At 53.3% G+C, this 25,841-nt stretch overlaps 1 protein-coding gene across 1 annotated transcript in view; it reads left to right on the plus strand.

The window, feature by feature from the left end:
- The first annotated feature begins 1,001 nt into the window (after positions 1-1,001).
- LOC140901866 (immunoglobulin superfamily member 1) overlaps positions 1,002-25,841 on the plus strand; it is a 263,932-nt gene continuing 239,092 nt past the window's right edge. Inside the window, 3 exon segments of the mRNA XM_078850366.1 lie at positions 1,002-1,287; positions 4,644-4,685; positions 4,688-4,933. Coding sequence (XP_078706492.1) covers positions 1,002-1,287; positions 4,644-4,685; positions 4,688-4,933 — 574 coding nt within the window.

A 25,841-nucleotide genomic window follows, 5' to 3' on the forward strand; every position in this document is an offset into this window, starting at 1 on the left:
GGTTCATTTGGGGTTTGGATCCCATTGGGAGCTGGGTGTCTGGGTGCTGGAGACAGGAATACTTGCTGAGTGGGGGTTTTCAATTAAAGCTTGCAGCTTTGGGGGTGTGGTTCAGACCCTGGTCTATGTTTGTAGCAGGCTGGCGGGTCTGGCTCAAACCAGACAGAGCACTGAAGTCCTAAGCTGGCAGGGAAAAGAGACTCAGAGTTAGTTAAAGCACATCAGCAGACAGGCTCCCCGAAGAAGGTCAGAGCTGGAGGAGCAGGGGATAGGATTGCTGGGCATGTGAGGAGCGAGGGGGGAGCAGCACCCCCCAGTACTCCCTGGGCTGCCACTTCTTCCCCCAGAAGCCTCCCCTCTCACTGCCCCCCCCACATCCCTCCGCAGCTCCAGCCCCCTCGGCCTCAGGGTCCCCCATTTTCATTTTAGTCCCCTCAGTCTCCCCTCACAGCCCCTGTGTCATGGAGTGTGGGGGAGTCCAGGCCCTGCACCCCTCGTCCTGGGATTCACTGAGACTCTCAGCCAGCCAGTAAAACAGAAGGTTTATTGGACAACAGGAACACAGTCCAAAACAGAGCTTGCGGGTACAACCAGGACCCCTCAGTCAAGTCCTTCTGGGGAGCAGGGAGTGTGCTTGTGTGTATGTGAGCGTGTGTGTAATATATATCATATGCATATGATACAGCGTTAATTGATATATGTATAACCAATAAATGTGGCATTTTGTCTTATTCCCCCTGAACAGATCCTGTGCAGTTCTTTAAGTACAACACTCCCCGGGGTGGGGGAGAGGTAGGCGGGGAGCAGTCCCAGGCTGGGGGAGTCAGGGGAGCAGGGCACACCCCTCCTGGCTGGTGGGTTGCTCTGGGTAGCCCAGTTCCAGGGGGCCGGGATACAGGAGCTCGGTGCAGCCTGTGGGATCCCAGCGGGGGGAAGCTGTGAGACCCCAGGGAGTGGGCCGGGTTCGGTGTCTCACCCTCTGTCTCCTTCGGAGTGCAGAGATGTACCCCAAAGCCGCCATCTCCCTGAGCCCCAGCAGGGTGACCGTCCTGGGGCAGGATGTCACCGTTCGGGGTCGGGCTGGTCGCCGGGATGCCAGCTTCTCTCTGTTTAAGGTCAGGGATTGGACCCCGCTGGGACATGCGGAGCCTGCTGGGGCTGGGGGGCAATTGCTCATCTGCAGCGTGAGATGGGGAGACGGAGGGAGCTACACTTGCTATTATCACTATGCAACAGATCCCTTCCCCTGGTCAGAGCCCAGCGACCCCAAGGAACTGGTGGTAGCAGGTGAGGGGTCCGGCTTGGTGTCCAGAGCCCCACACTTAGCCGTACCCTCAGGGGGACTCTGTACTCATGGGACGCTCAGAGCCAGGCTCTGCCCTGGGCCCAGCAGAGGAGACGCCTGGCCAGGGAGTTGGGACAGAGTCACTGCGGGGGTTCCCCAGCCAGGGAGGAGCAGCAGCCGCTGGAGGTTCGGGGATAAGGGAAGGGGATCCCTGCCCCCGGGGGAGCTGCAGAGCAGGGGCCTTTCCCAGGGGGATGCTCCCCGAGGCTGCCCCCGTTAAGGGATCGCAGAGAGGAGTCAGGGCCCAGGGGCTGCCCAGCTGGCACCGTCCAGCCACATAAGTCCCCACACACACACCCAGGAAGGACCCTGATGGTTGATGCTGAGTCACCAGAGGGGAGGGGGAGGGGATCGCTGACGGACGCTGGTTCTATTCCCACAGGGGGACCCGACCCAGCCTGGAACGGCGCCGGCTCCCACCAACCAGGGCAGCCCAGGCCTGGTACCAGGGCCTGGGGGAATCTACTAAGTCACAGCTTATGGGGCAGTTCCCCAGGCAGTGGTTGCCCAGGGAGAGGGATGGAGGCTGTTCTCAGGGGCAGTGACTCCCCCTGAAACTCACCAAGGGATTTGGGAGAGAAGCCTCCTGCTTCAGACACGAACCTGCTGCTAACGAGGTGGCCCCATTTTTGGTTTTTGTCCCTTCAGTTTCCCCCCTCACAGCCCCTCTGCCCCACATTCCCTGCCCTATAATGGCCCCAACTTCACAGTCACCTCTCTACCTGCCCCTGCCAAGGGGGGCAACAAGCTGGGATATGGGGGTGGGGGTCAGGCGGGGGGGTCAGGTGGCGGGGGGAATGACCCTGCTTCACAATGAAACTGCTGCTCGTCTCCCTCCTGCTCCAGGGGCCGGGGGCGAAGCGTCCCAGGGGGCTGGTGAGCAGGGGGGCCGGGGCCCTGCGACGAGGGAGCTGATTGAAGGAGACTCATTGGGACCCTTCGGCCGGGCAGCTGATGCACCTTTAATGTCGCCCCGGCCCAGCCCAGCGCTGTGTGCGAGCCCCGGAGGGGCGACACCGCGATGGTGACACCAGGAGTCCTGGCCCCAGCTCCACCCCCCGGCTCTAACCACTAGTCCCCACTCCCCTGCCAGAGCCCAGAACTGAGTCAAACCTTCCTGATCCCCAGCTTTCTGCTGCCACTAACCAATGGCGTATAAACAAAGCCTCTCACATCCCTCTCTAGGGGCCTGGCCACATAACCACTGACAGTGTCTCCTCCAGCTCGGGGGCAGGGTCTCTGCAGGGGCATTAGAAGGTCCCTGGGTCTCTCCTGGCTGGTGACCCATTGGGGGCCTGGGATAGAATTTCTCTTTCTCTGATTTTCTTTTGAACCTGGTTGATTTAATTCACATGCTGAGAAAAGCCCCTTAGAACCAGGCATTACAGTGTAAACCCGTCATCACCGCTCAGCTAAGGTGCAAGGGGCAGAAAACCCAGGCCTTCCCTATCGTGCCTGCTCTTAAAACGGTGCCATGGCTTGTGTTGCAGGTGGGCAGTTGGCAGACTGAGCGGGAGGACTGCAGTCAAACTCTCCAGTATCAGGGAATGCCACAAAGTTTCCCAAACACCCTTAACTCTGCCCCCTTGTGCACATGCATTATGGCGCCACCCTTTAATTTTGTGATCATGTATTAATTTTATCTTCACGGGCCATGTTAAGGTTCCTTCCCCACTCTGAACTCTGGGGTACAGATGTGGGGACCTGCATGAAAGACCCCCTAAGATCATTTCTACCAGCTTAGGTTAAAAACTTCCCCAAGGCACAAAATCTCTATTTGTTCTTGGACGAGGAATGCTGCCACCACCAAGCGCTTTAACCAAGAACCAGGGAAAAGGACCACTTGGAGTTCCTCTTCCCCCAGCAATCCCCCCGAGCCCTCACACCCCCTTTCCTGGGGAGGCTTGAGAATAAACAAGTTGAGCACAGACCAGCTTGGATTTCTTAGGACCCTAAAAACCCAGTCAGATTCTTAAAAAACAGAACTTTATTAGAAGAACAAAACAAAGATAAAAGAAACACTCTGTAAGATTAGAATGGAAGATAATCTCACAGGCAGTCAGATTCAAAACACAGAGAATCCCTCTAGGCAAAACCTTAAATTACAAAAAGACACATAAACAGGAATACACATTCCCTCCAGCACAGCAAATTTACAAGCCAAAACAAAAAAAAACCTCATGTATTTTCTAGCTAGATTACTTACTAACTTTACAGGAGTGGAGGGCTTGCATCCTTGATCTGTTCCTGGCAAAGGTATCACACAGACAAACAAAAGCCTTTTCTGCCCCCTCGAGGTCTGAAAGTATCTTGCCCCCTCATTGGTGTTTTTGGGTCAGGTGCCAGCGAGGTTACCTGAGCTTCTTAACCCTTTACAGGTCAAAGGGTTTTGCCTCTGGCCAGGAGGGATTTTATAGCACTGTGTACAGAAAGGTGGGTACCCTTCCCTTGATATTTAGGACAGGCCACCACCAATGTTTGAACCCAGAATGTAAGAAAGGACGGGTGTGGGGGAATCTGCATGGAAATCATGGTCAGTGGCAGATTGAAGACCAGACCCCATGCTCTCTTGGCTCCCAGCCTGGTGCACCTTCCCCAAGGCTGCAGGGAACATGGAGGGAGAACTGTCCCCCTCCCCAGAGAGACACAGACAAGCTGGGAGCTGCATGACATTTGGCCAGGCTGATGGGCCCAGGCTTGGGTTTTGCAGGCGCCTCTGCTTACTTTGACCGCACTAGAGTTCCCCTGTAGATTAGAGACAACGTGTGATGCACACAGGAAGAGACGAGACATCGTCGGCTTCCTGTAGCTGGAGACACCAGCTGAGTTTGTTATTTGGGGCTCGGTGGAGCTGGGCTCTGGGGCATTGGTGGCAGTGCTGAGGGGCCTCTCACTGCCTCCGTCATGCCATCTGCTCTCACTGTCCTCTTCCTCGGTGAGTGTCAGAGAAAGCCAGTGCACATGCCCACTGAACTGATTTCTCCTTCCCCAGCTGATGGAGATAAAACGCAATTGGCCTCTAGGTCGCCTCGGCCTCTCCTTGCCCTGCCCCAGCCACCCCTCCATGGGCTCCTGGCAGATGGAGCCGCGCCGTTGCCCTGCTGAGGGGTGGGGGGCCCCCGGGGCTCTTGTGTCGCTAGCCCAGCTCTCTCGCTCTTGGATTTGGGGAAAAAGCATCCAGGAGACTCTCTCCCTGCAGCCCCCGTCTCGGCCTCGTCACTGGGGCCGGGCTGTGGGGACGGGGAACAGTGACCGTGCCGGGGTCTGTGTCTCACGGCCTGTCTCCTCCTGCCTGCAGAGCCCAGCTACCCCAAACCCAACATCTCCCTGCACCCAAGTGGGGGGTCGCCCCGGGGGGAGCCATGACCGTCCGGTGTGAGTGTCGGTGTCGGGGAGCGAGGGTCCTTCTGTATAAAGCTGGAGACCCAGAAGCACGACAGGACAAAGACCCCCCAGTGGATGTGGCTCAATTTTTCATCCACAACATGAGCCAGAGAGATGCAGGGAGCTACAGCTGCCGATATAGCATCAAATCCGACCTGTCTGTCTGGTCAGAGCCCAGCGACGCCATGGAGCTGGTAGTAGCCGGTGAGGGGCCCGGCTCAGCATCCCTGCTCCCAGCCCCACACCCAGCTGGATACTCAGAAGGGCTCAGCCCCAATGGGGAGCTCAGAGCCAGGCTCTGCCCTGAGCTGTGGATCCAGCAGAGGGGATACCCGGCTGGGGAGTGGGGACGGAGTCACTGCGGGGTTCCCCAGCCAGGGGGAGCAGAAGCTGCTGGAGATTCAGGGCAGAGGAAGGGGGGATCCCTGCCCCCAGGGGGGCTGCAGAACAGGGGGGCCTTTCCCAGGGGGATGTTCCCCCAGCTAACCCCGCTCTGGGGACACACAGAGGAGTCAGGGCTCAGAGGATGCCCAGCTGGCTCCGGCCCCAGCGCTGAATTCACTTCCCACCAGCCTGGACAATTAAACCCATAACAAACGCCTGGTCATGGGGTGAGGGGCCCAGTCGCTGAGTCACCATTTCAGACTCTTCCCACCCGGGTCTGGGTGCTGGTTCCATCCCTCCCCAGCCCCAGCCCACGCTCGATTTCATCCCACACCATCACCCCTCCCCTGGCTGAACCCCCAACCCAGGAGGAAATGGGCTTGGACTTTTCACAGCTCCGCCATCTCCTCTGCCCCCCAGGACAGTCGCTAGCATCTCCGGGGCCAGCGGGGAGAGGTCCAAACTTGGGGGATTTTCCGGCTAGAGACTCGCTCCAGCGAACGGGGCCGGGGCTGGAACAAACCCCTCGTTTCACACAGCGCCTGCCACAGCTCCCTGGTTCCTCCTCTGCTAGGTCTGTCACAGCCGGTCCCAGGGGTCAATGGGGGGTTTGCCGTGGGGCTGAGCAGGCTGCGGGTTCTGGACCCCGCCCCGGCCTGTGTTTAACCCTGTTCAATGTGGGGCAGGGGCTGGGGCGTGTTCGCACCTCCAGCCCTTTATTGCGTCTCCATGAACACAACAGGGCCCAGAGTGATTTAGCTGCCAGGCCTCTGGGCCCCCCATGGCGGGCGTTTGGGGGAAGCCAGCTGGGGGGAGCCGGGAGTTTGAGGGAAGTAGGTTGGGGATGTCGGGAAGGGGATTGAGGGGAGAGGGGTCGGGATGGGTGCAGGAGTTTGGGGGCAGACAGGCTCCCCGCAAAGGTAAGAGCCGGGGGCCAGCATTGTTTGAGGGTGTAAGGGGGGAGGGGGCAGACAGTGCCCCCCAGGAGGGAGCTGCAATTTCCACCCCTCAGCATCTTTCTGTCTCACTACCACCCTCCTACTCCTTCCCCCTCAGTCCTGGGTCCCTCACTTTCTTTCCCCTCAGTCTCCTGCCCGCACAACACCCTACACCCCTCTCTGCCCCAGGGAGGGAGGTCGGGGTGTGTGAGGGCATAGGGGATGGGGATAGGGCAGAACGGGGGAGGGGACAGGGGCGTGAGAGGACACAAGGCTGGTGAAGGGACATGGGACAGGGGGCAGAATTGGGGGGATGGGGACCTAATGGGGGGGACAGGGGATGGGACTGTCACGGAGTCCCCGGGCGATGCTCTGGAACTGCTCCCCACGAAGCCAGGCAGGACTCTGGGGAAGTCTCCTCTCTGTGAGCAGCCTGTCTCCAGGGCAAGAAGCTCACATGGCTTCCACCTTCCTGGGCCTGACCTCAGAGCATTCAGCATGCTCTGCCCCTCCGTGGGCTTCCCACAACAGGTCTGCCCAGGCGGGGTCCTGCCCCGCAACTTTCAGTCAGACGTGACTCTCAGCCCTGGTCTACACTAGGAGCTGAGGTTGAATTTAGTAGCATAAATCGATTTAACTCTGCACCCGTCCACACAACGAAGCCCTTTTTTTCGACTTAAAGGATTCTTAAAACCGATTTCTTTACTCCACCCCTGACAAGGGGATTAGAGCTGAAATCGGCCATGCTGGGTCGATATTGGGGTAGTGTGGACGCAATTCGACAGTACTGGCCTCCAGGAGGTATCCCAGAGTGCTCCATTGTGACCGCTCTGGATAGCACTCTCAACTCAGATGCACTGGCCAGGTAGACAGGAAAAGACCCGCAAACTTTTGAGTCTCATTTCCTGTTTGGCCAGCGTGGCAAGCTGCAGGTGAGTGCAGAGCTCATCAGCAGAGGTGACCATGATGAAGGCCCAGAATTGCAAAAGAGCTCCAGCATGGGCCGAACGGGAGGTACGGGATCTGATGGCTGTATGGGGAGAGGAATCCGTGCTATCAGAACTCTGTTCCAGTTTTTGAAATGCCAAAACATTTGTCAAAATCTCCCAGGGCATGAAGGACAGAGGCCATAACAGGGACCCGAAGCAGTGCCGCGTGAAACTTAAGGAGCTGAGGCAAGCCTACCAGAAAACCAGAGAGGCAAATGGCCGCTCCGGGTCAGAGCCCAAAACGTGCCGTTTTTATGATGAGCTTCATGCCATTTTAGGGGGTTCAGCCACCACTACCCCAACCGTGTGCTTTGACTCCCTCAATGGAGAGGGAGGCAACACGGAAGCAGGTTTTGGGGATGAGGAAGATGATGATGATGAGGTTGTAGATAGCTCAGAGCAAGAAAGCAGAGAAACCGGTTTTCCCGACAGCCAGGAACTGTTTCTCACCCTGGACCTGGAGCCAGTACCCCCCGAACCCACTCAGGGCTGCCTCCCGGACCCGCCAGGCGGAGAAGGGACCTCTGGTGAGTGTACCTTTTTAAATAGTGTACATGGTTTAAAAGCAAGTGTGTTTAATGATTAATTTGCCCTAGCATTCACAGCCAGTACAGCTACAGGAAAAGTCTATTAACGTGTCTGGGGATGGAACGGAAATCCTCCAGGGACATCTCCATAAAGCGCTCCTGGATGTACTCCCAAAGCCTTTGCAAAAGGTTTCTGGGGAGGGCAGCCTTATTTCCTCCACCATGGTAGGACACTTTACCATGCCAGACCAGTAGCACGTAGTCGGAAATCATTGTAGAACAAAGCATTGCAGTGTATGTTTGCTGGCGTTCAAACAACATCCTTTCTTTATCTCTCTGTGTTATCCTGAGGAGAGTGATATCATTCATGGTGACCTGGTTGAAATAGGGTGCTTTTCTTCAGGGGACATTCAGAGGTGGCCGTTCCTGCTGGGCTGTTTGCCTGTGGCTGAACAGAAATGTTCCCCGCTGTTAGCCATGCGGTGGGGAGAGGGGTTAGCCACACGGTCGGGGGAGGCAAAATGTGACCTTGTAACGAAAGCACACGTGCTATGTATGTAATGTTAACAGCAACTGTGAAAGAGTGTACCCATTGTTCTATAAAATGTGTCTTTTTAAATACCACTCTCCCTTTTTTTTCTCCACCAGCTGCATGTGTTTCAAAGATCACAGGATCTTCTCCTTCCCAGAGGCTAGTGAAGATTAGAAGTCGAAAAGAATGCACTCGCGATGAAATGTTCTCTGACATCATGCTGTCCTCCCACACTGACAGAGCACAGACGAGTGCATGGAGTCAGAAAATGTCAGAGTGCAGGAAAGCACAAAATGACGGGGAGGAGAGGTGGCGGGCTGAAGAGAGGGCTGAAGCTGAAAGGTTGTGGCAGCGTGATGAGAGGAGGCAGGATTCAATGCTGAAGCTGCTGGAAGATCAAACTAATATGGAGCACAGACCGCCGCTACAGCCCCTGTGTAACCAACCGCCCTCCTCCCCAAGTTCCATAGCCTCCTCACCTAGAAGGAAGTCACTTCTGTACTGGGGACAAAGAGGGGTCTGGCTGCACCTGGACTGGGACAGACCCACCTGGACTGGGAGAGACCAGCTGGACGGTGCTGAGACTGGCCAGGCCCGAGCCCCTGACAACTGCCTGGGCTGTATCCAGACATTCAATAAACCCTCCTGTTTTACGCCGGCTGAGAGTCCCTGTGGGAGGCTCATGGTGAGAACCAGGCGGGCTGGAGGCTCTGAGAGGTGCAGTTCCAGGAGACGATGGAACCCAGGGCTTAGCCCCCAAGAGAGAGTGGACCCCGAGAAGGGCTGTCAGACGGAGGGGAGTTCCTCCCGGGATCCTACAGAGCCGAGAGAGCTTGCAGGGGCCTGTGAGTCTGTGACACACCTTCATGCATAAACGGTGAGGTGGCAAAATTTGCAGATGATACAAAACTACTCAAGTTAGTTAAGTCGCAGGCAGACTGCAAAGAGCTACAAAGGGATCTCCCGAAAGTGGGTGACTGGGCAACAAACTGGCAGATGAAATTCAATGTTGATCAATGTAAAGTGATGAGTAAAGTGATACTCATATGACTGGAGTACTGTCATGGATGGTTATAAACTGTTCAGGAAGGACAGGCAGGGCAGAAAAGGTGGGGGAGTAGCACTGTATGTAAGGGAGCAGTATGACTGCTCAGAGCTCCGGTACGAAACTGCAGAAAAACCTGAGTGTCTCTGGATTAAGTTTAGAAGTGTGTGCAACAAGAGTGATGTAGTGGTGGGAGTCTGCTATAGACCACCGGACCAGGGGGATGAGGTGGATGAGGCTTTCTTCCGGCAGCTCACGGAAGCTACTAGATCGCATGCCCTGATTCTCATGGGTGACTTTAATTTTCCTGATATCTGCTGGGAGAGCAATACAGCGGTGCATAGACAATCCAGGAAGTTTTTGGAAAGCGTAGGGGACAATTTCCTGGCGCAAGTGCTAGAGGAGCCAACTAGGGGGGGTGCTTTTCTTGACCTGCTGCTCACAAACCGGGTAGAATTAGTGGGGGAAGCAAAAGTGGATGGGAATCTGGGAGGCAGTGACCATGAGTTGGTTGAGTTCAGGATCCTGACGCAGGGAACAAAGGTAAGCAGCAGGATACGGACCCTGGACTTCAGGAAAGCAGACTTTGACTCCCTCAGGGAACGGATGGCCAGGATCCCCTGGGGGACTAACTTGAAGGGGAAAGGAGTCCAGGAGAGCTGGCTGTATTTCAAGGAATCCCTGTTGAGGTTACAGGGACAAACCATCCCGATGAGTCGAAAGAATAGTAAATATGGCAGGCGACCAACTTGGCTTAATGGTGAAATCCTAGCGGATCTTAAACATAAAAAAGAAGCTTACAAGAAGTGGAAGGTTGGACATATGACCAGGGAAGAGTATAAAAATATTGCTCGGGCATGTAGGAATGTTATCAGGAGGGCCAAATCGCACCTGGAGCTGCAGCTAGCCAGAGATGTCAAGAGTAACAAGAAGGGTTTCTTCAGGTATGTTGGCAACAAGAAGAAAGCCAAGGAATGTGTGGGCCCCTTACTGAATGAGGGAGGCAACCTAGTGACAGAGGATGTGGAAAAAGCTAATGTACTCAATGCTTTTTTTGCCTCTGTTTTCACTAACAAGGTCAGCTCCCAGACTGCTGCGCTGGGCATCACAAAATGCGGAAGAGATGGCCAGCCCTCTGTGGAGATAGAGGCGGTTAGGGACTATTTAGAAAAGCTGGACATGCACAAGTCCATGGGGCCGGACGAGTTGCATCCGAGAGTGCTGAAGGAATTGGCGGCTGTGATTGCAGAGCCACTGGCCATTATCTTTGAAAACTCGTGGCGAACCGGGGAAGTCCCGGATGACTGGAAAAAGGCTAATGTAGTGCCAATCTTTAAAAAAGGGAAGAAGGAAGATCCTGGGAACTACAGGCCAGTCAGCCTCACCTCAGTCCCTGGAAAAATCATGGAGCAGGTCCTCAAAGAATCAATCCTGAAGCACTTGCATGAGAGGAAAGTGATCAGGAACAGCCAGCATGGATTCACCAAGGGAAGGTCATGCCTGACTAATCTAATCGCCTTTTATGATGAGATTACTGGTTCTGTGGATGAAGGGAAAGCAGTGGATGTATTGTTTCTTGACTTTAGCAAAGCTTTTGACACGGTCTCCCATAGTATTCTTGTTAGCAAGTTAAGGAAGTATGGGCTGGATGAATGCACCATAAGGTGGGTAGAAAGCTGGCTAAATTGTCGGGCTCAACGGGTAGTGATCAATGGCTCCATGTCTAGTTGGCAGCCGGTATCAAGTGGAGTGCCCCAGGGGTCGGTCCTGGGGCCGGTTTTATTCAATATCTTCATAAATGATCTGGAGGATGGTGTGGATTGCACTCTCAGCAAATTTGCGGATGATACTAAACTGGGAGGAGTGGTAGATACGCTGGAGGGGAGGGATAGGATACAGAAGGACCTAGACCAATTGGAAGATTGGGCCAAAAGGAATCTGATGAGGTTCAATAAGGATAAGTGCAGGGTCCTGCACTTAGGACGGAAGAACCCAATGCAAAGCTACAGACTAGGGACCGAATGGCTAGGCAGCAGTTCTGCAGAAAAGGACCTAGGGGTGACAGTGGACGAGAAGCTGGATATGAGTCAGCAGTGTGCCCTTGTTGCCAAGAAGGCCAATGGCATTTTGGGATGTATAAGTAGGGGCATAGCGAGCAGATCGAGGGACGTGATCGTTCCCCTCTATTCGACATTGGTGAGGCCTCATCTGGAGTACTGTGTCCAGTTTTGGGCCCCACACTTCAAGAAGGATGTGGATAAATTGGAGAGAGTCCAGCGAAGGGCAACAAAAATGATTAGGGGACTGGAACACATGAGTTATGAGGAGAGGCTGAGGGAGCTGGGATTGTTTAGCCTGCAGAAGAGAAGAATGAGGGGGGATTTGATAGCTGCTTTCAACTACCTGAAAGGGGGTTCCAAAGAGGATGGCTCTAGACTGTTCTCAATGGTAGCAGATGACAGAACGAGGAGTAATGGTCTCAAGTTGCAGTGGGGGAGGTTTAGATTGGATATTAGGAAAAACTTTTTCACTAAGAGGGTGGTGAAACACTGGAATGCGTTACCTAGGGAGGTGGTAGAATCTCCTTCCTTAGAGGTTTTTAAGGTCAGGCTTGACAAAGCCCTGGCTGGGATGATTTAACTGGGAATTGGTCCTGCTTCGAGCAGGGGGTTGGACTAGATGACCTTCTGGGGTCCCTTCCAACCCTGAGATTCTATGATTCTATGATTCTATGTTGGAAAGCATCATCCCAGCTCTACATATACAATGATGGGGCCTCAATTAGCTGTTACCAGGCAAGAGAGAGATCTGGGAGTCAGTGTGGAGAGTTCTCTGAAAACTTCCACTCAGTGTGCAGCGACAGTCAAAAAAGCCAGCAGAAGGTTGGACATCATTAAGAAAGGGATAGATGATAATATTGCCTCTCTATAAATCCATGGTATGCCCACAACTTGAATACTGCGTGCAGATGTGGTCGCCCCATCTCAAAAAAGATAGGGGTCTGGAATGGCTTCTGTATGAGAAGAAATTAAAACTTTTCAGCTTGGAAAAGAGACAACTAACGGGGGATCAGGTCGGGGTCTATAAAATCATGACTGGTGTGGAAGAAGTAAAGAAGAAAGTGTTGTTTACTCCTTCTCATGAAACAAGAACCAATGAAATTAATAGTCAGCAGGTTTAAAACAAACAAGAGGAAGTATTTCTTCACCCAATGCACAGTCAGCCTGTGGAACTCCTTGCCACAGGATGTTGTGAAAGCCAAGATTATAACAGGGTTCAAAAAAGAACTAGATAAGTTCATGGAGGTTACGTCCATCAATGGCTATTAGCCAGGATAGGCAGGGATGGTGTCCCGAGCCTCTGTTTGCTGGGAGGACGACAGAGGATGGATCACTTGATGGTTCCCTGTTCTGTTCATTCCCAATGGGGCACCTGGCACTGGCCACTGTCGCAGACAGGATACTGGGCTAGATGGCCCTTTGGTCTGACCCAGTGTGGCCGTTCTTATGTGTTAGGTGTAGTCAGAGCTACAATATCAAAGAGGGAAGACCCAAGGGAAACCCCAGCAGGAACCATCCCGCTAGCGACGCTTGTCTACTGAGAGGCCCATCGTAGCCGAGAACACCGGGGAGGATGTGAAGATGGCCACGGCTGTAATTGTTGCACAGGGTTTTGTAGGATTTCTCTCTGCAGGACTTTTCTTAGCACTGGGGACGGCACTGACGGCCAGGGGAGAGCCCCCTAGTGACCTCTGCCCCCACTCCCTGCAGCACAGCGCCCCCAAGCAGTGCACTGGGGTATCAGGGCCAGCAGTGACGGCCAGAGGAGACTGCCCCTCTACTGAGCCCCTTCCCCTGCACCATAGCACCCCCTAGTGCAGCAGGGGTATTGAGGCCTGTCATGGACTCCCAGGGGGTGCCCACTCTTGGCCGTGCGGTCCCTGGGGGGAACCCTCTTTAGTGCAACAGCCCTTCTCGGGGGTCCACTCTCTCTCGGGGGTTAGGCCCCTCTGCCTCCTGGAACTGCACCTCTCTGAGCCTTAGCACGCCTGTCTCTGCTGTGGGTCCTCGCAGGGAGTCCACTCGGTCTGGAGCCCCAGGGCCTCCACTCCCAGAGGGAATAACGCCCCCTGATCTCTAGCCCGGAGCGACTCTCAGCCAGCGTAACACAGGAGGGTTTATTGAGCATCTGAACGCAGCACAGGAAACTCTCCGTGCCTCAGGCCTGGCCTCCCTCAGCACAGCACATCCCAGTCTCCCCTGCATCCAGGTGGGCTCTGCCTGCTTCCTCTCTCCAGCCCCAAGCCCCCCTGCTTCATAACTGGGCATCTGATCTCACTGGCCAGAAGCCCGCCTCTGTCCATTGTCTTCTCTCCAGATAAACAGGGTCATCTGGGCCTCCTCTCCCCTCTTCTGTCCTCTGGCCCCTCTGGCTGGAACCAGCTGGTCCAGTTACCAGGATCCTCTCTCCTCAGCCCATTGTCCTCCCACTGGCCAGACCCAGCTGTGACTCCTGAGCTGGGCCCCCCGGTCACCAGTCACTGGGGTCTCCATTCTCCAGGCCATTGGCCGAGGTCCCAAGTTCCCTCGCGGGTCCCCTGTACCAACCAACTCCCTCTCCCATCACCACGTTAAACTTTAAACTTGTAAAGTTTCAGTTCTTAACAGCCAGAAATTTTCTGTTGTGAATGGATCCACTGACTTTCTTGTTGAAAGATCCAGTGTGGAGAGCTTTGAGAAGGTCTCAGATGGAGTGAAAGCTGTTAAGAAAGTTAAACAGTCCTCTAACCAAGTGGCTGTGTTTGGCCAGCTTGTTGGGGAGACAAGGTTGTTGAGAGAGGAATGTTTCCATGCTAGTTCTGTAAGTAAACAGTATGTGGCCCAGGTCAAGATGGGGGCTCTTAACCAAGAGAGCCCGAATTGCAGCCCTCCAGACTGGAGCGCTGGGAGAAGACCCAATCCCAGTTTGACCCCCTGGGGTTTTGGGGTGGCCAAAGGGCACAGGCCACATAAACCTTTCCACATGCGGCCTGTGAGTGCTATCGACCACCCCCGACCTAAGGGAGGATGTGAAACTGGAAGGGCCTGGTGTAACTCCCACCAAGGAACGGGAGAGATGCTGGGGCATCCATGGGAACGTTGGTGGGTTCGAACTTCCCCAGGTCACCGGCTAAAGTGACCCCGCTCAGTTCGATCTCGAAGGGGGGAGAGATGTGACGAAGCAGAACAGTTCTTAATGTTTCCTCTGAATAGTGTGGGGGCGCCTCAGTTTCCCCTATGCAGTTCTTAAGTATCTAGGTGGTGGGATAAGGGTGTATGATCCTTGCAGAGCCCTAGAGGGCAGGTGTGTGCAGGGGTCTGGACACAGAGAATGGCCGACACCCTGTTTCCTGGCACCTGAGGGCCTGGCCCTTCCCCCCTGCAAGGTGAGAGCTAAAGGGTTGGAGAATAAAGGAATCCGGTGCCCTCCTGGCCCTGAAAGGGACAAAGCCCAGAGGACCCTGCCTGGGCGGACTCGCTGGGGGAAGCGCACGGAGGGGCAGAGGAGGCTGAATGCTCCGAGGTCAGACCCAGGAAGGTGGAGCCGGGGGAGCTGTGTGTCCTGCAGACAGGCTGCTCCCAGAGAGGAGACTTCCCCAGAGTCCTGCCTGGCTTCGTAGGAAGCAGTTTCGGAGCATCGCCCGGGGACTCCGTGACACCCCCCAGCTGCAGCCCCAAGACCGGAGAAGCTCTGTCCCCACACCCCGGCCAGGGGCCCAGTGGGGAGTGAGGGCAGCAGCTCCGCCGCTCTTCGGCAGCGACTGCTTGGGGTGGCAAAATTGGTAGAGCCGCCCCTGGCTCCAGGGGGCCCCCCTTGGCCAGGGCCCCTGGACACACAGGCCCCATAGGCCCAGTGGCTGATCCACCACTGGTTGCAGAGAGCAGGGGGGCGATCCCTGTGTCGGTGTTTCAGCCCCTTCCCCCGCCCCGACAGACGCTGGTTCTGTTCCTGCAGGGGAAACCGACACGTTCACGGTCAGTGCAGCCGTGGGGAGAACCCCCCAGATCCACCCCCAAGAGCTCCCTCCCCTGCACTCACAGCCCCCCGTTCCCAAGGCCTGGGGAAAGGTGGGTCTTGTGTGACTCCCGCCGGTCACAGACTCTATTTCCGACCCCGGGGCGGGGGGCAGAGCTGCAAGGGGACCTACTGGTCAGGCTCCCGGGCTGGCCTCAGGTGGGGTGAGGCACGGCAGGTGATCTCCCATGCAGCCGGGTCCTGAGTTACGTATGGGTGAACCCCCTGCGCCCGAGCCCCATGGACAGGCAGTGCCAACCCGGGTAGGGGACAGACTCCCAGAGAGGCTGAACGAGGGATGGACTGAATTGAGGTGGAGGGGAAGCAGGGGGCTGTGTCTCCCCTGTTTAACTCCTGTCTCTTGTCGATAGCAGGGTGAGAATTTCTCAAACCCACCATCTGGGTGAGCCCCAGCAGGGTGGTGGCTCTCGGGGGAAGCGTCACCATCCGCTGTGAGGGTTGGCTCCCAGCCCTCCCAGCAAAGAACCCAGGGAATGAATGGACCTTAGAGACTGGACTCTGTGTGATGGGAGTTCGTCGCAGTTTTCAAAAGTGTTCTTCCTTGTGGGGTGGCCCCAGTCTTGGGGGATCTCAGTGTTGGGGACACTGGGGCATGGCCACTAGGTAACTCGAGGGGATGGAAGACCACGAGTGTCGATGAAACCCCCTCGCACTAGGCCCAGGTGTCCTTGGCCCCCCGCTCCCCCCCCCCGCCTGGAGGCACACACAGCAGTTATGCTGAGAATCTGCAACAGTATGTTGCAGAGTCAGACTGCCTGAAACTAAGCAAGGCCAAACAGGGCAGATATGGAAGAACAATGCTGAATAAAGCAGCTTTATGTATAGTTTAACAAATGATACAGAGAACCAGGGAACTAGCTGGGAACTGGATTGGCTGGCTATATGGATACTTGGGGCAGCTTGCTATTGGATAAGTATGCTGAGAAAAAGGATGTATAAAAGCCTGTGTAACTTCCTGCTCTGTTGTGCAGGATTTGAGATTTTATTCTCCCTGTACCTTTTTGCAGCTGCAAATAAACTTTTCTGCTTCTCCACCCCGTTGTGATTATTGGGTGTAGCACACCGGGTAACGAACCACTCAAGCTGTTGTTCAGCCTCTCGGCACTGGGTGCCAGCAACATCAGGGTAAATAGGGTCCCAAGAACGAGGGAGCTGAGGCGCTGTGTCTGTGGGGCTGGGAGCCCAGCTGCAGGAGGGGATGTGGTTTGCTGGGCGTTGCAGGGAGCTGACTTTGCTCTGACCGCTTTAGATTTGGTCTGGAGATTGCAGAGAAACCAGCTGATGGGGAAGAAAGGGGCCGAGCGCAAAACAGGCTTCCTGGGGCTGCAGCCCCCGGCGCAGTTCCTCATTCTGCTCGCACTCGGGCCTCAGGCTCAGTGGAGCTGGACACTGGGGTGTTGGTGGCAGCGCTGGGGGGCCCCCCACTGATCCATCATGGTGTCTGCTCTCACCGTCCTCTTCCTTGGTAAGTATTGGAGACAGCCAGGGCATGTGGCCATGGTGGGCGAGGGGTATCTGAGACCCGGGCGTGTGGCCATGGTGGGGATCTGAGACCAGGGTGTAGGATCCAGTTGCTCTGGGATGTGACCCCTTAACACCACTTTTCTCTCCAGGCTGCTGGCTGGCGGGGCACAGCGGGGCATGGGGAGGTGAGTATCAGTCTGTGGGGAGTGTGGTAACATCAAGGATGGGGGAGGGGGTGCGTGAGGTGGGGAAAAGAGGAATCGAGCCCTGAACCTTCCCGAAAACACAACCCAAACTCGCCCTGTGAAGACCCGTCACAGTTCTCCTGTGCCCCGACCCCATGGAGTAACTAGGAGCCAAATCTGGCTCCCAGACTCTGACAAAGAAGCCAGGATTTGAACCATTCACTGGTTCAAAGTTCTGCAATGCCCAGGCTGTGAGGATCGGCGGGGGGGACACCTGGATTTATTTCAGCTCATACAAACGCTAACAGGGCCCGTCTGTGGGCTCTAGATCCCCTCGGGGAACCGAAAGGTTCCCGGTCAGAGCAGCCATGGGGGAGAACCCCCCAGATCCACCCCTGCCCCGCGATCCACCCCCAACTGCTTCCTACCCTGCACTCACAGCCCCCTGTTCCCAAGGCCTGGGGGAAGGTGGGTCTTGTCTGACTCCCGCCGGTCACAGACTCTATTTCCAACCCCGAGGCGGGGGGCAGAGCTGCAGGGGGCCACTGGTCAGACTCCCTGGCTGGCCTTAGGTGGGGCCGGGGGGAGAGGTGATCTCTCATGCAGCTGGGTCCTGAGCTATGTATGGGTGAACCCCCTGTCCCCAGGGGCAGGCAGTGCCATGCCTGGTAGGGGACAGACTCCTAGAGAGGCTGAATGACAGATGAACTGAACTGGGGTGGGAGGGAGGCAGGGGTGGGGTATCTCCCTTCTTTAACTCCTGTCTCTTGTTGAAAGCAGGGTGAGAATTTCTCACGCCCACCGTCTGGCCCAGCACGGTGGTGGCGCTCAGGGGAAGCATCACCATCCGCTGTGAGGGTCGGTACCCGGGCATGAAGTTCTTTCTGCTTAAAGCCCTGGGCCTAGCAGAGAGGACGCCCAGCCGGGGAGCTGCAGAGCAGGGGGGGCCTTTCCCAGCCGACATATCAGTTAGGGGGTGATGGGCGGAGCTGAAGGTTATAAACCTCAGTGTGTAGTAGAGACTTGTACAGTCCCCTACAAGTCAGGGGTGGTGCAGTGCACAGAACCCAGGAGTCCTGGACCCCATCCCTCCTGCTGTCACCCCACTCCCTTCCCAGAGCTGGGGAGAGAATCTGGCTCCCAGCCCTCCTAGCAGAGAAGCCAGGGAGTGAACGGACCCTGGAGACTGGCTGTGATGAAGCGGGACTGTTCTTAATCATTCGTCTGAATAGTGTGGGTGTGCCTCAGTTTCCCCTATGCAGTTCTTAAGTATCTAGGTGGTGGGGTAAGGGTGTGTGATCATTGCAGAGCCCTAGAGAGCAGGTGTGTGCAGGGGTCTGGACACAGAGAATGGCCAACACCCTGTTTCCTGGCAACTGATGGCCTGGGCCCTTCCCCCGTGCAAGGTGAGAGCTAAAGGGTTGGAGAACAAAGGAATCAGATGCTCTCCTGGCCCAGGAAAGGGACAAAGCCCAGAAGAGGAGGCGGGGCTGGAGGGAGTTTCAGTTTGGGGCTGGCTGGGACATGGAGTGAAAGGCAGATATGGTTCTGTCACGGTTCCTCCCCCACTCTGAACTCTAGGGTACAGATGTGGGGACCTGCATGAAAAACCTCCTAAGCTTATCTTTACCAGCTTAGGTCAAAACTTCCCCAAGGTACAAAATATTACATCCGTTATCCTTGGATTGGCCGCTATCACCACCAAACTAATACTGGTTACTAGGGAAGAGCTGTTTGGACGCGTCCTTCCCCCCAAAATACTTCCCAAAACCTTGCACCCCACTTCCTGGACAAGGTTTGGTAAAAAGCCTCACCAATTTGCCTAGGTGACTACAGACCCAGACCCTTGGATCTTAAGAACAATGAACAATCCTCCCAACACTTGCACCCCCCCTTTCCTGGGAAATGTTGGATAAAAAGCCTCACCAATTTGCATAGGTGACCACAGACCCAAACCCTTGGATCTGAGAACAATGAAAAAGCATTCAGTTTTTTACAAGAAGACTTTTAATAAAAAAATAGAAGTAAATAGAAATAAAGAAATCCCCCCTGTAAAATCAGGATGGTAGATATCTTACAGGGTAATTAGATTCAAAAACATAGAGAACCCCTCTAGGGAAAACCTTAAGTTACAAAAAAGATACACAGACAGAAATAGTTATTCTATTCAGCACAATTCTTTTCTCAGCCATTTAAAGAAATCATAATCTAACACATACCTAGCTAGATCACTTACTAAAAGTTCTAAGACTCCATTCCTGTCCTGTCCCTGGCCAAGACGACTACAGACAGACACAGACCCTTTGTTTCTCTCCCTCCTCCCAGCTTTTGAAAGTATCTTGTCTCCTCATTGGTCATTTTGGTCAGGTGCCAGCGAGGTTACCTTTAGCTTCTTAACCCTTTACAGGTGAGAGGAGCTTTCCCCTGGCCAGGAGGGATTTCAAAGGGGTTTACCCTTCCCTTTATATTTATGACACGCCCCCCAAATCTCAGCTAGGGTGAAACACTGGCTGGGATTTCTTCCTGGAGCTCTAGGAAAACAGAGTTAATAAGACACATGCATCTCTAAATATACTACCAAGTACATAAAGACTAACAATATTTTCCACATCTCAAGGACGATTTTAACCAGTTGATTCTGGGAAACTTTCACGGGAGAGTGCATCAGCCACTTTGTTAGAAGCTCCTGAGATGTGTTGGATGTCGAAATCAAAATCTTGGAGAGCTAAACTCCACCGAAGAAGTTTTTTGTTAGTTTCTTTGACGGTGTGAAGCCACTTTAGTGCAGCATGGTCGGTTTGCAGGTGGAAACGCCGTCCCCAAACATATGGGCGTAGCTTTTCCAGAGCGTAGACAATGGCATAACATTCTTTTTCAGTGACTGACCAGTTGCTTTCCCTCTCAGATAGTTTTTTGCTGAGAAACACTACAGGGTGGAATTCTTGATCAGGTCCTTTCTGCATTAAAACTGCTCCCACACCACGCTCGGATGCATCTGTGGTTACTAGGAACGGTTTGTCAAAGTCTGGGGCCCTTAGTACAGGGTCAGACATGAGTGTCGCTTTAAGCTTGTTAAAGGCCTTCTGACACTTTCCGGTCCACTGAACAGCATTTGGCTGTTTCTTTTTGGTTAGGTCTGTCAGTGGGGCAGCGATTTGGCTGTAGTGTGGTACAAATCGTCTGTAATAACCGGCCAAGCCTAAGAAGGATTGAACCTGTTTCTTTGACTTTGGGACAGGCCACTTTTGGATAGCATCCACTTTGGCCTGTAGGGGGCTGATAGTTCCTTGACCCACCTGGTGTCCAAGGTAAGTCACTCTGTTTAGGCCTATTTGACACTTCTTAGCCTTAACAGTTAGTCCTGCCTCCCTTATGTGCTCAAGGACTTTTTGTAGATGTTCCAGGTGGTCTGCCCAGGAATCCGAAAATATGGCCACATCGTCAAGGTAGGTGACTGCATATTCTCCTAATCCCGCTAGGAGACCATCTACAAGTCTTTGGAAAGTGGCGGGTGCATTTCGCAGCCCGAAAGGGAGTACATTAAATTCATACAGCCCGAGATGTGTGATGAAGGCTGACCTTTCCTTGGCAGATTCATCTAGCGGTACCTGCCAGTACCCCTTGGTTAAGTCCAAGGTAGAGATGAACTGGGCCCGTCCCAGTTTCTCTAATAGTTCATCTGTGCGTGGCATTGGATAGTTGTCTGGGCGAGTTACAGCATTTAGCTTACGGTAGTCCACACAAAAACGTATTTCCCCATCTGGTTTGGGAACTAGAACCACTGGAGATGCCCATGCACTTTCGGAGGGGCGGATTACACCCATCTGTAACATATCTTGGATCTCCCGTTCTATAGCAGTTTTAGCTTGAGGAGACACCCGGTAAGGGTGGACCCTAATTGGGTGAGCATTACCTGTGTCAATGGAGTTGTTATGCCCGTTCAGTCAGTCCTGGGGTGGCTGAGAACGTTGGCGCGTAGCTAGTGCACAGCTCCTGGATCTGCTGTCGCTGCATACGCCCAAGGGTCATGGAGAGGTTCACCTCTTCCACACCACCAGCACATTTCCCTTCGTAATAGACACCTTCAGGCCACTCAGCGTCGTCTCCTCCCTGGGCTGTAAACTGACAAACCTTTAATTCTCTGGAATAAAAGGGCTTTAGAGAATTAATATGATACACCTTAGGCTTTCGGTTGGAGGTGGGGAATGCTATGAGATAATTAACAGCTCCCAGGCGCTCCTGGACCACGAATGGCCCTTCCCACGATGCTTCCATTTTATGGGCCTGGAGCGCCTTTAAGACCATGACCTGGTCTCCTACTTTGAAGGAACGCTCTCTGGCATGTTTATCATACCAGGCTTTTTGCCCTTTTTGAGCATCCTGTAAGTTTTCTCTAGCAAGGGCTAAAGAGGTTCGGAGGGTGTTTTGTAGGTTGGTTACAAAGTCCAGAATATTAGTTCCTGGAGAAGGTGTAAATCCCTCCCATTGCTGCTTCACCAACTGCAATGGCCCCTTAACCTCACGGCCATATACAAGTTCAAATGGGGAAAACCCTAAACTGGGATGTGGTACAGCTCTGTAGGCAAAGAGCAACTGCTGCAATACTAGGTCCCAATCATTGGAGTGCTCATTTACGAATTTACGTATCATGGCCCCCAAGGTTCCATTAAACTTCTCCACCATGCCATTTGTGTGATGGTGGTAAGGAGTGGCAACCAAGTGATTTACCCCATGAGCTTCCCAAAGGTTTTTCATAGTTCCTGCCAGGAAATTAGTCCCTGCATCTGTGAGGATGTCGGAGGGCCAACCTACCCTGGCAAAAATGTCTGCTAGTGCCTGGCACACACTTTTAGCCCTGGTGTTGCTTAGAGCTACTGCTTCCGGCCATCGGGTGGCAAAATCCATGAAAGTCAGTATGTACTGCTTTCCTCTGGGTGTCTTTTTCGGAAAAGGACCCAGAATATCCACAGCTACTCGCTGAAATGGAACTTCAATGATGGGGAGTGGCTGGAGAGGGGCTTTGACCTGGTCTTGGGGTTTTCCCACTCTTTGGCACACCTTACAAGACTGGACATAGGTAGAAACATCCTTGCCCATTCCCTCCCAGTGGAATGACCCCCCAAAACGGTCTTTGGTCCTGTTCACCCCAGCATGGCCACTAGGGTGATCATGGGCTAAGCTCAAGAGCTTGGCCCGGTATTTAGTTGGAACTACCAACTGTCTCTGAGGATGCCAGTCTTCCTGGTGTCCCCCAGAAAGAGTTTCCTTGTATAAAAGTCCTCTTTCTACAACAAACCTGGATCGATTAGAAGAGCTGAGAGGCGGTGGGTTGCTCCGTGCCGCCGTCCAAGCTCTCTGGAGGTTTTCATCTGCTTCCTGTTCGGTCTGGAACTGTTCCCTTGATGCTGGAGACATCAGTTCCTCATTGGATTGTGGACCTAGGCTTGGTCCCTCTGGAAGCGATATAGGGGATGGAGCTGTTTCTGTTGACTGTGAACCGCTCTCCGCTGGTGCACTATGTTGGGATTCAGGCTCTGGCTGAGCCTCTTGTGTAGGGTTATCGGCTGCTGCCAGTTCAGGTTCAGTGGGGCCCTCTGGTGTTGAGGTTGCAAGTACTGGATTCAGTGCTGGCACGGGGTCTGGTGTTGGTTGTTTGGCTGGTTCCGGTTCTGGGACTGGTTCCGTCTGGGTCTCTGGGACTGGATCCACTACTGCTGTTGCAGACATTGGCCTGGGGTCCGGGTCCATCACCTCTGACCGGGCCTTGATAGAAGTTTCCGGAACAGAGCTAGGCCTCACAGCTTGTTTAGCCTGGCTGCGGGTGACCGTTCCCACCCTCTTGGCCTTCTTCACGTGATTGGCCAAGTCTTCCCCCAAAAGCATGGGGATGGGATAATCATCATAGACTGCAAAAGTCCACATTCCTGACCAGCCCTTGTACTGGACAGGCAACTTGGCTGTAGGCAAATTGAAAGAGTTGGACTTGAAGGGTTGAATCGTCACTTGGATCTCTGGGTTGATTAAATTGGGGTCCACTAAGGAAGCATGGATAGCTGACACTTGTGCTCCGGTGTCCCTCCACGCGGTGACCTTCTTCCCGCCCACACTCACAGTTTCCCTCCGCTCCAAGGGTATCTGGGAGGTATCTGGGCCTGTGGACCTCTGGTGTGATTCCGGTGCAATGAACTGTAATCTGTTGGGGTTCTTGGGGCAGTTGGCCTTTACATGCCCCAGCTCGTTACATTTAAAACATCGTCCAGCTGACGGGTCACCGGGGCGAGGTGGGTTGCTGGAGAACGGGGTGGTGGGACGATAAGGGGTCTGGAGGGTTCTTTGGGAGGTAGGTGGGGCTTTGGGCAGCCCCCGGTAATAGGGTGTGGTCTGGGGTGGTCCCTTCTGGTCTCCGCTCCAACTGCGACCAGTTTTCTTCTTCTCTGCCACCTCCACCCATCTGGCTCCAATCTCTCCTGCCTCGATTACAGTTTTGGGTTTCCCATCTAGGATGTATCTTTCTATTTCCTCAGGAACACCCTCTAAGAATTGTTCCATTTGCATTAGGAAGGGCAAATTTACTGGAGATTCAACACTTGCTCCTGATATCCAGGCATCCCAATGTTTCACAATGTGGTAGGCATGTCGGGTAAATGACATGTCTGGTTTCCACCTTAGGGCTCGGAACCTCCGACGAGACTGCTCGGGTGTTATCCCCATTCTGACTCTCGCCTTGGATTTAAACAGTTCATACTTGTTCATATGTTCTTTAGGCATTTCAGCTGCCACCTCAGCTAAGGGTCCACTGAGCTGCGGCCTCAGCTCTACCATGTATTGGTCAGTAGAGATGTTGTACCCAAGGCAGGCCCTTTCGAAGTTTTCTAAGAAGGCCTCAGTATCATCACCTGCCTTGTAGGTGGGGAACTTTCTGGGATGGGAAGTGGTACCTGGAGAAGGATTGCTAGGGTTTGTTGGTATATTCTGCTGGGCCTTTATCCTCTCCATCTCCTCCACATGCTTCCTTGCCTCCATTTCCCTCTTGTGGGCAGCCTCCTGTACCTCCTTCTCCAGCCGCATGAGTTCTATCTGTCTTTCATGTTCCCTTTGTTTTTCCTCAGCCTGAAATTTGGCTAATTCCAGCTGTAGTCGAGCCGAGGATTTGGCCATTCTAACCTCTCTGTTTTTAACTAACTTTACACCCGAGGTTTAGAAATAAACAAACAAAACTTGGCTGTAAAATTTTGCTGTGCTGGAATAGAATACCTATTCTCTGATAGTGATTGTCAGCCTACAGAAAAAGACAATTCCCTTGTCTCTGCTCTGGGCCCAAATTAAAGCAAAAACCTCCAACTACTTGGAAACCTGCTTACCCAGCCCAAAGAAAAAAAAATTTCTTTTCAAACCTGTGCTCCTTGTAAAACAAAAAAAAATCAAAATCCTAAAAAAAACCCTGCCACTTTTGTCTCCAGGCAAATGGGTAGAGCACACACCCCCTATTTACTTTTAGGAAGAAAAGAAAAAAAAACCTCTGGGTTGGAAGACTGTGAATTTCCCTGCAGGAGTTAAGTACCCTGCCTCCAGGCAAAGAAAACCTGCAATTCACAAGATAATCCCCTTTTGTCTCTGCTTGGCCACAAAGCAGAGAGAAACCAAGCTGCTTTCAGTTTCAAAGCTGCTTTCTGGTCTTCTTAAAAATTCCTTTTTAAAATCTGTACTTCTAGTTCAAAAAATCTCAACTGGATCTCAAAATGATTTCAGGTTAATCCCACCACTGTGCCACCATGTCACGGTTCCTCCCCCACTCTGAACTCTAGGGTACAGATGTGGGGACCTGCATGAAAAACCTCCTAAGCTTATCTTTACCAGCTTAGGTCAAAACTTCCCCAAGGTACAAAATATTACATCCGTTATCCTTGGACTGGCCGCTACCACCACCAAACTAATACTGGTTACTGGGGAAGAGCTGTTTGGAGGCGTCCTTCCCCCCAAAATACTTCCCAAAACCTTGCACCCCACTTCCTGGACAAGGTTTGGTAAAAAGCCTCACCAATTTGCCTAGGTGACTACAGACCCAGACCCTTGGATCTTAAGAACAATGAACAATCCTCCCAACACTTGCACCCCCCCTTTCCTGGGAAATGTTGGATAAAAAGCCTCACCAATTTGCATAGGTGACCACAGACCCAAACCCTTGGATCTGAGAACAATGAAAAAGCATTCAGTTTTTTACAAGAAGACTTTTAATAAAAAATAGAAGTAAATAGAAATAAAGAAATCCCCCCTGTAAAATCAGGATGGTAGATATCTTACAGGGTAATTAGATTCAAAAACATAGAGAACCCCTCTAGGCAAAACCTTAAGTTACAAAAAAGATACACAGACAGAAATAGTTATTCTATTCAGCACAATTCTTTTCTCAGCCATTTAAAGAAATCATAATCTAACACATACCTAGCTAGATTACTTACTAAAAGTTCTAAGACTCCATTCCTGTCCTGTCCCTGGCCAAGACGACTACAGACAGACACAGACCCTTTGTTTCTCTCCCTCCTCCCAGCTTTTGAAAGTATCTTGTCTCCTCATTGGTCATTTTGGTCAGGTGCCAGCGAGGTTACCTTTAGCTTCTTAACCCTTTACAGGTGAGAGGAGCTTTCCCCTGGCCAGGAGGGATTTCAAAGGGGTTTACCCTTCCCTTTATATTTATGACAGGTTCTCTGGCTCACTGCCCCCCAAAATGGACGCAGCTGAGGGGTCCCATTCTCTGCACCTACAAGCTCTGTTTTAGACCATGTTCCTGTCGTCTAATAAACCTTCTGTTTTACTGGCTGGCTGAGTCACGTCTGACTGCGAAGTTGGGGTGCAGGGTAAAACAGAAGGTTTATTGGACAACAGGAACACAGTCCAAAACAGAGCTTGTGGGTACCCCCAGGATCCCTCAGTCAAGTCCTTCTGGGGGAGCAGGGAGCTTAGACCCCAGCCCTG

Source organism: Lepidochelys kempii, chromosome 23 (genome assembly GCF_965140285.1).
Source record: "Lepidochelys kempii isolate rLepKem1 chromosome 23, rLepKem1.hap1, whole genome shotgun sequence".
Taxonomy (NCBI): domain Eukaryota; kingdom Metazoa; phylum Chordata; order Testudines; family Cheloniidae; genus Lepidochelys; species Lepidochelys kempii.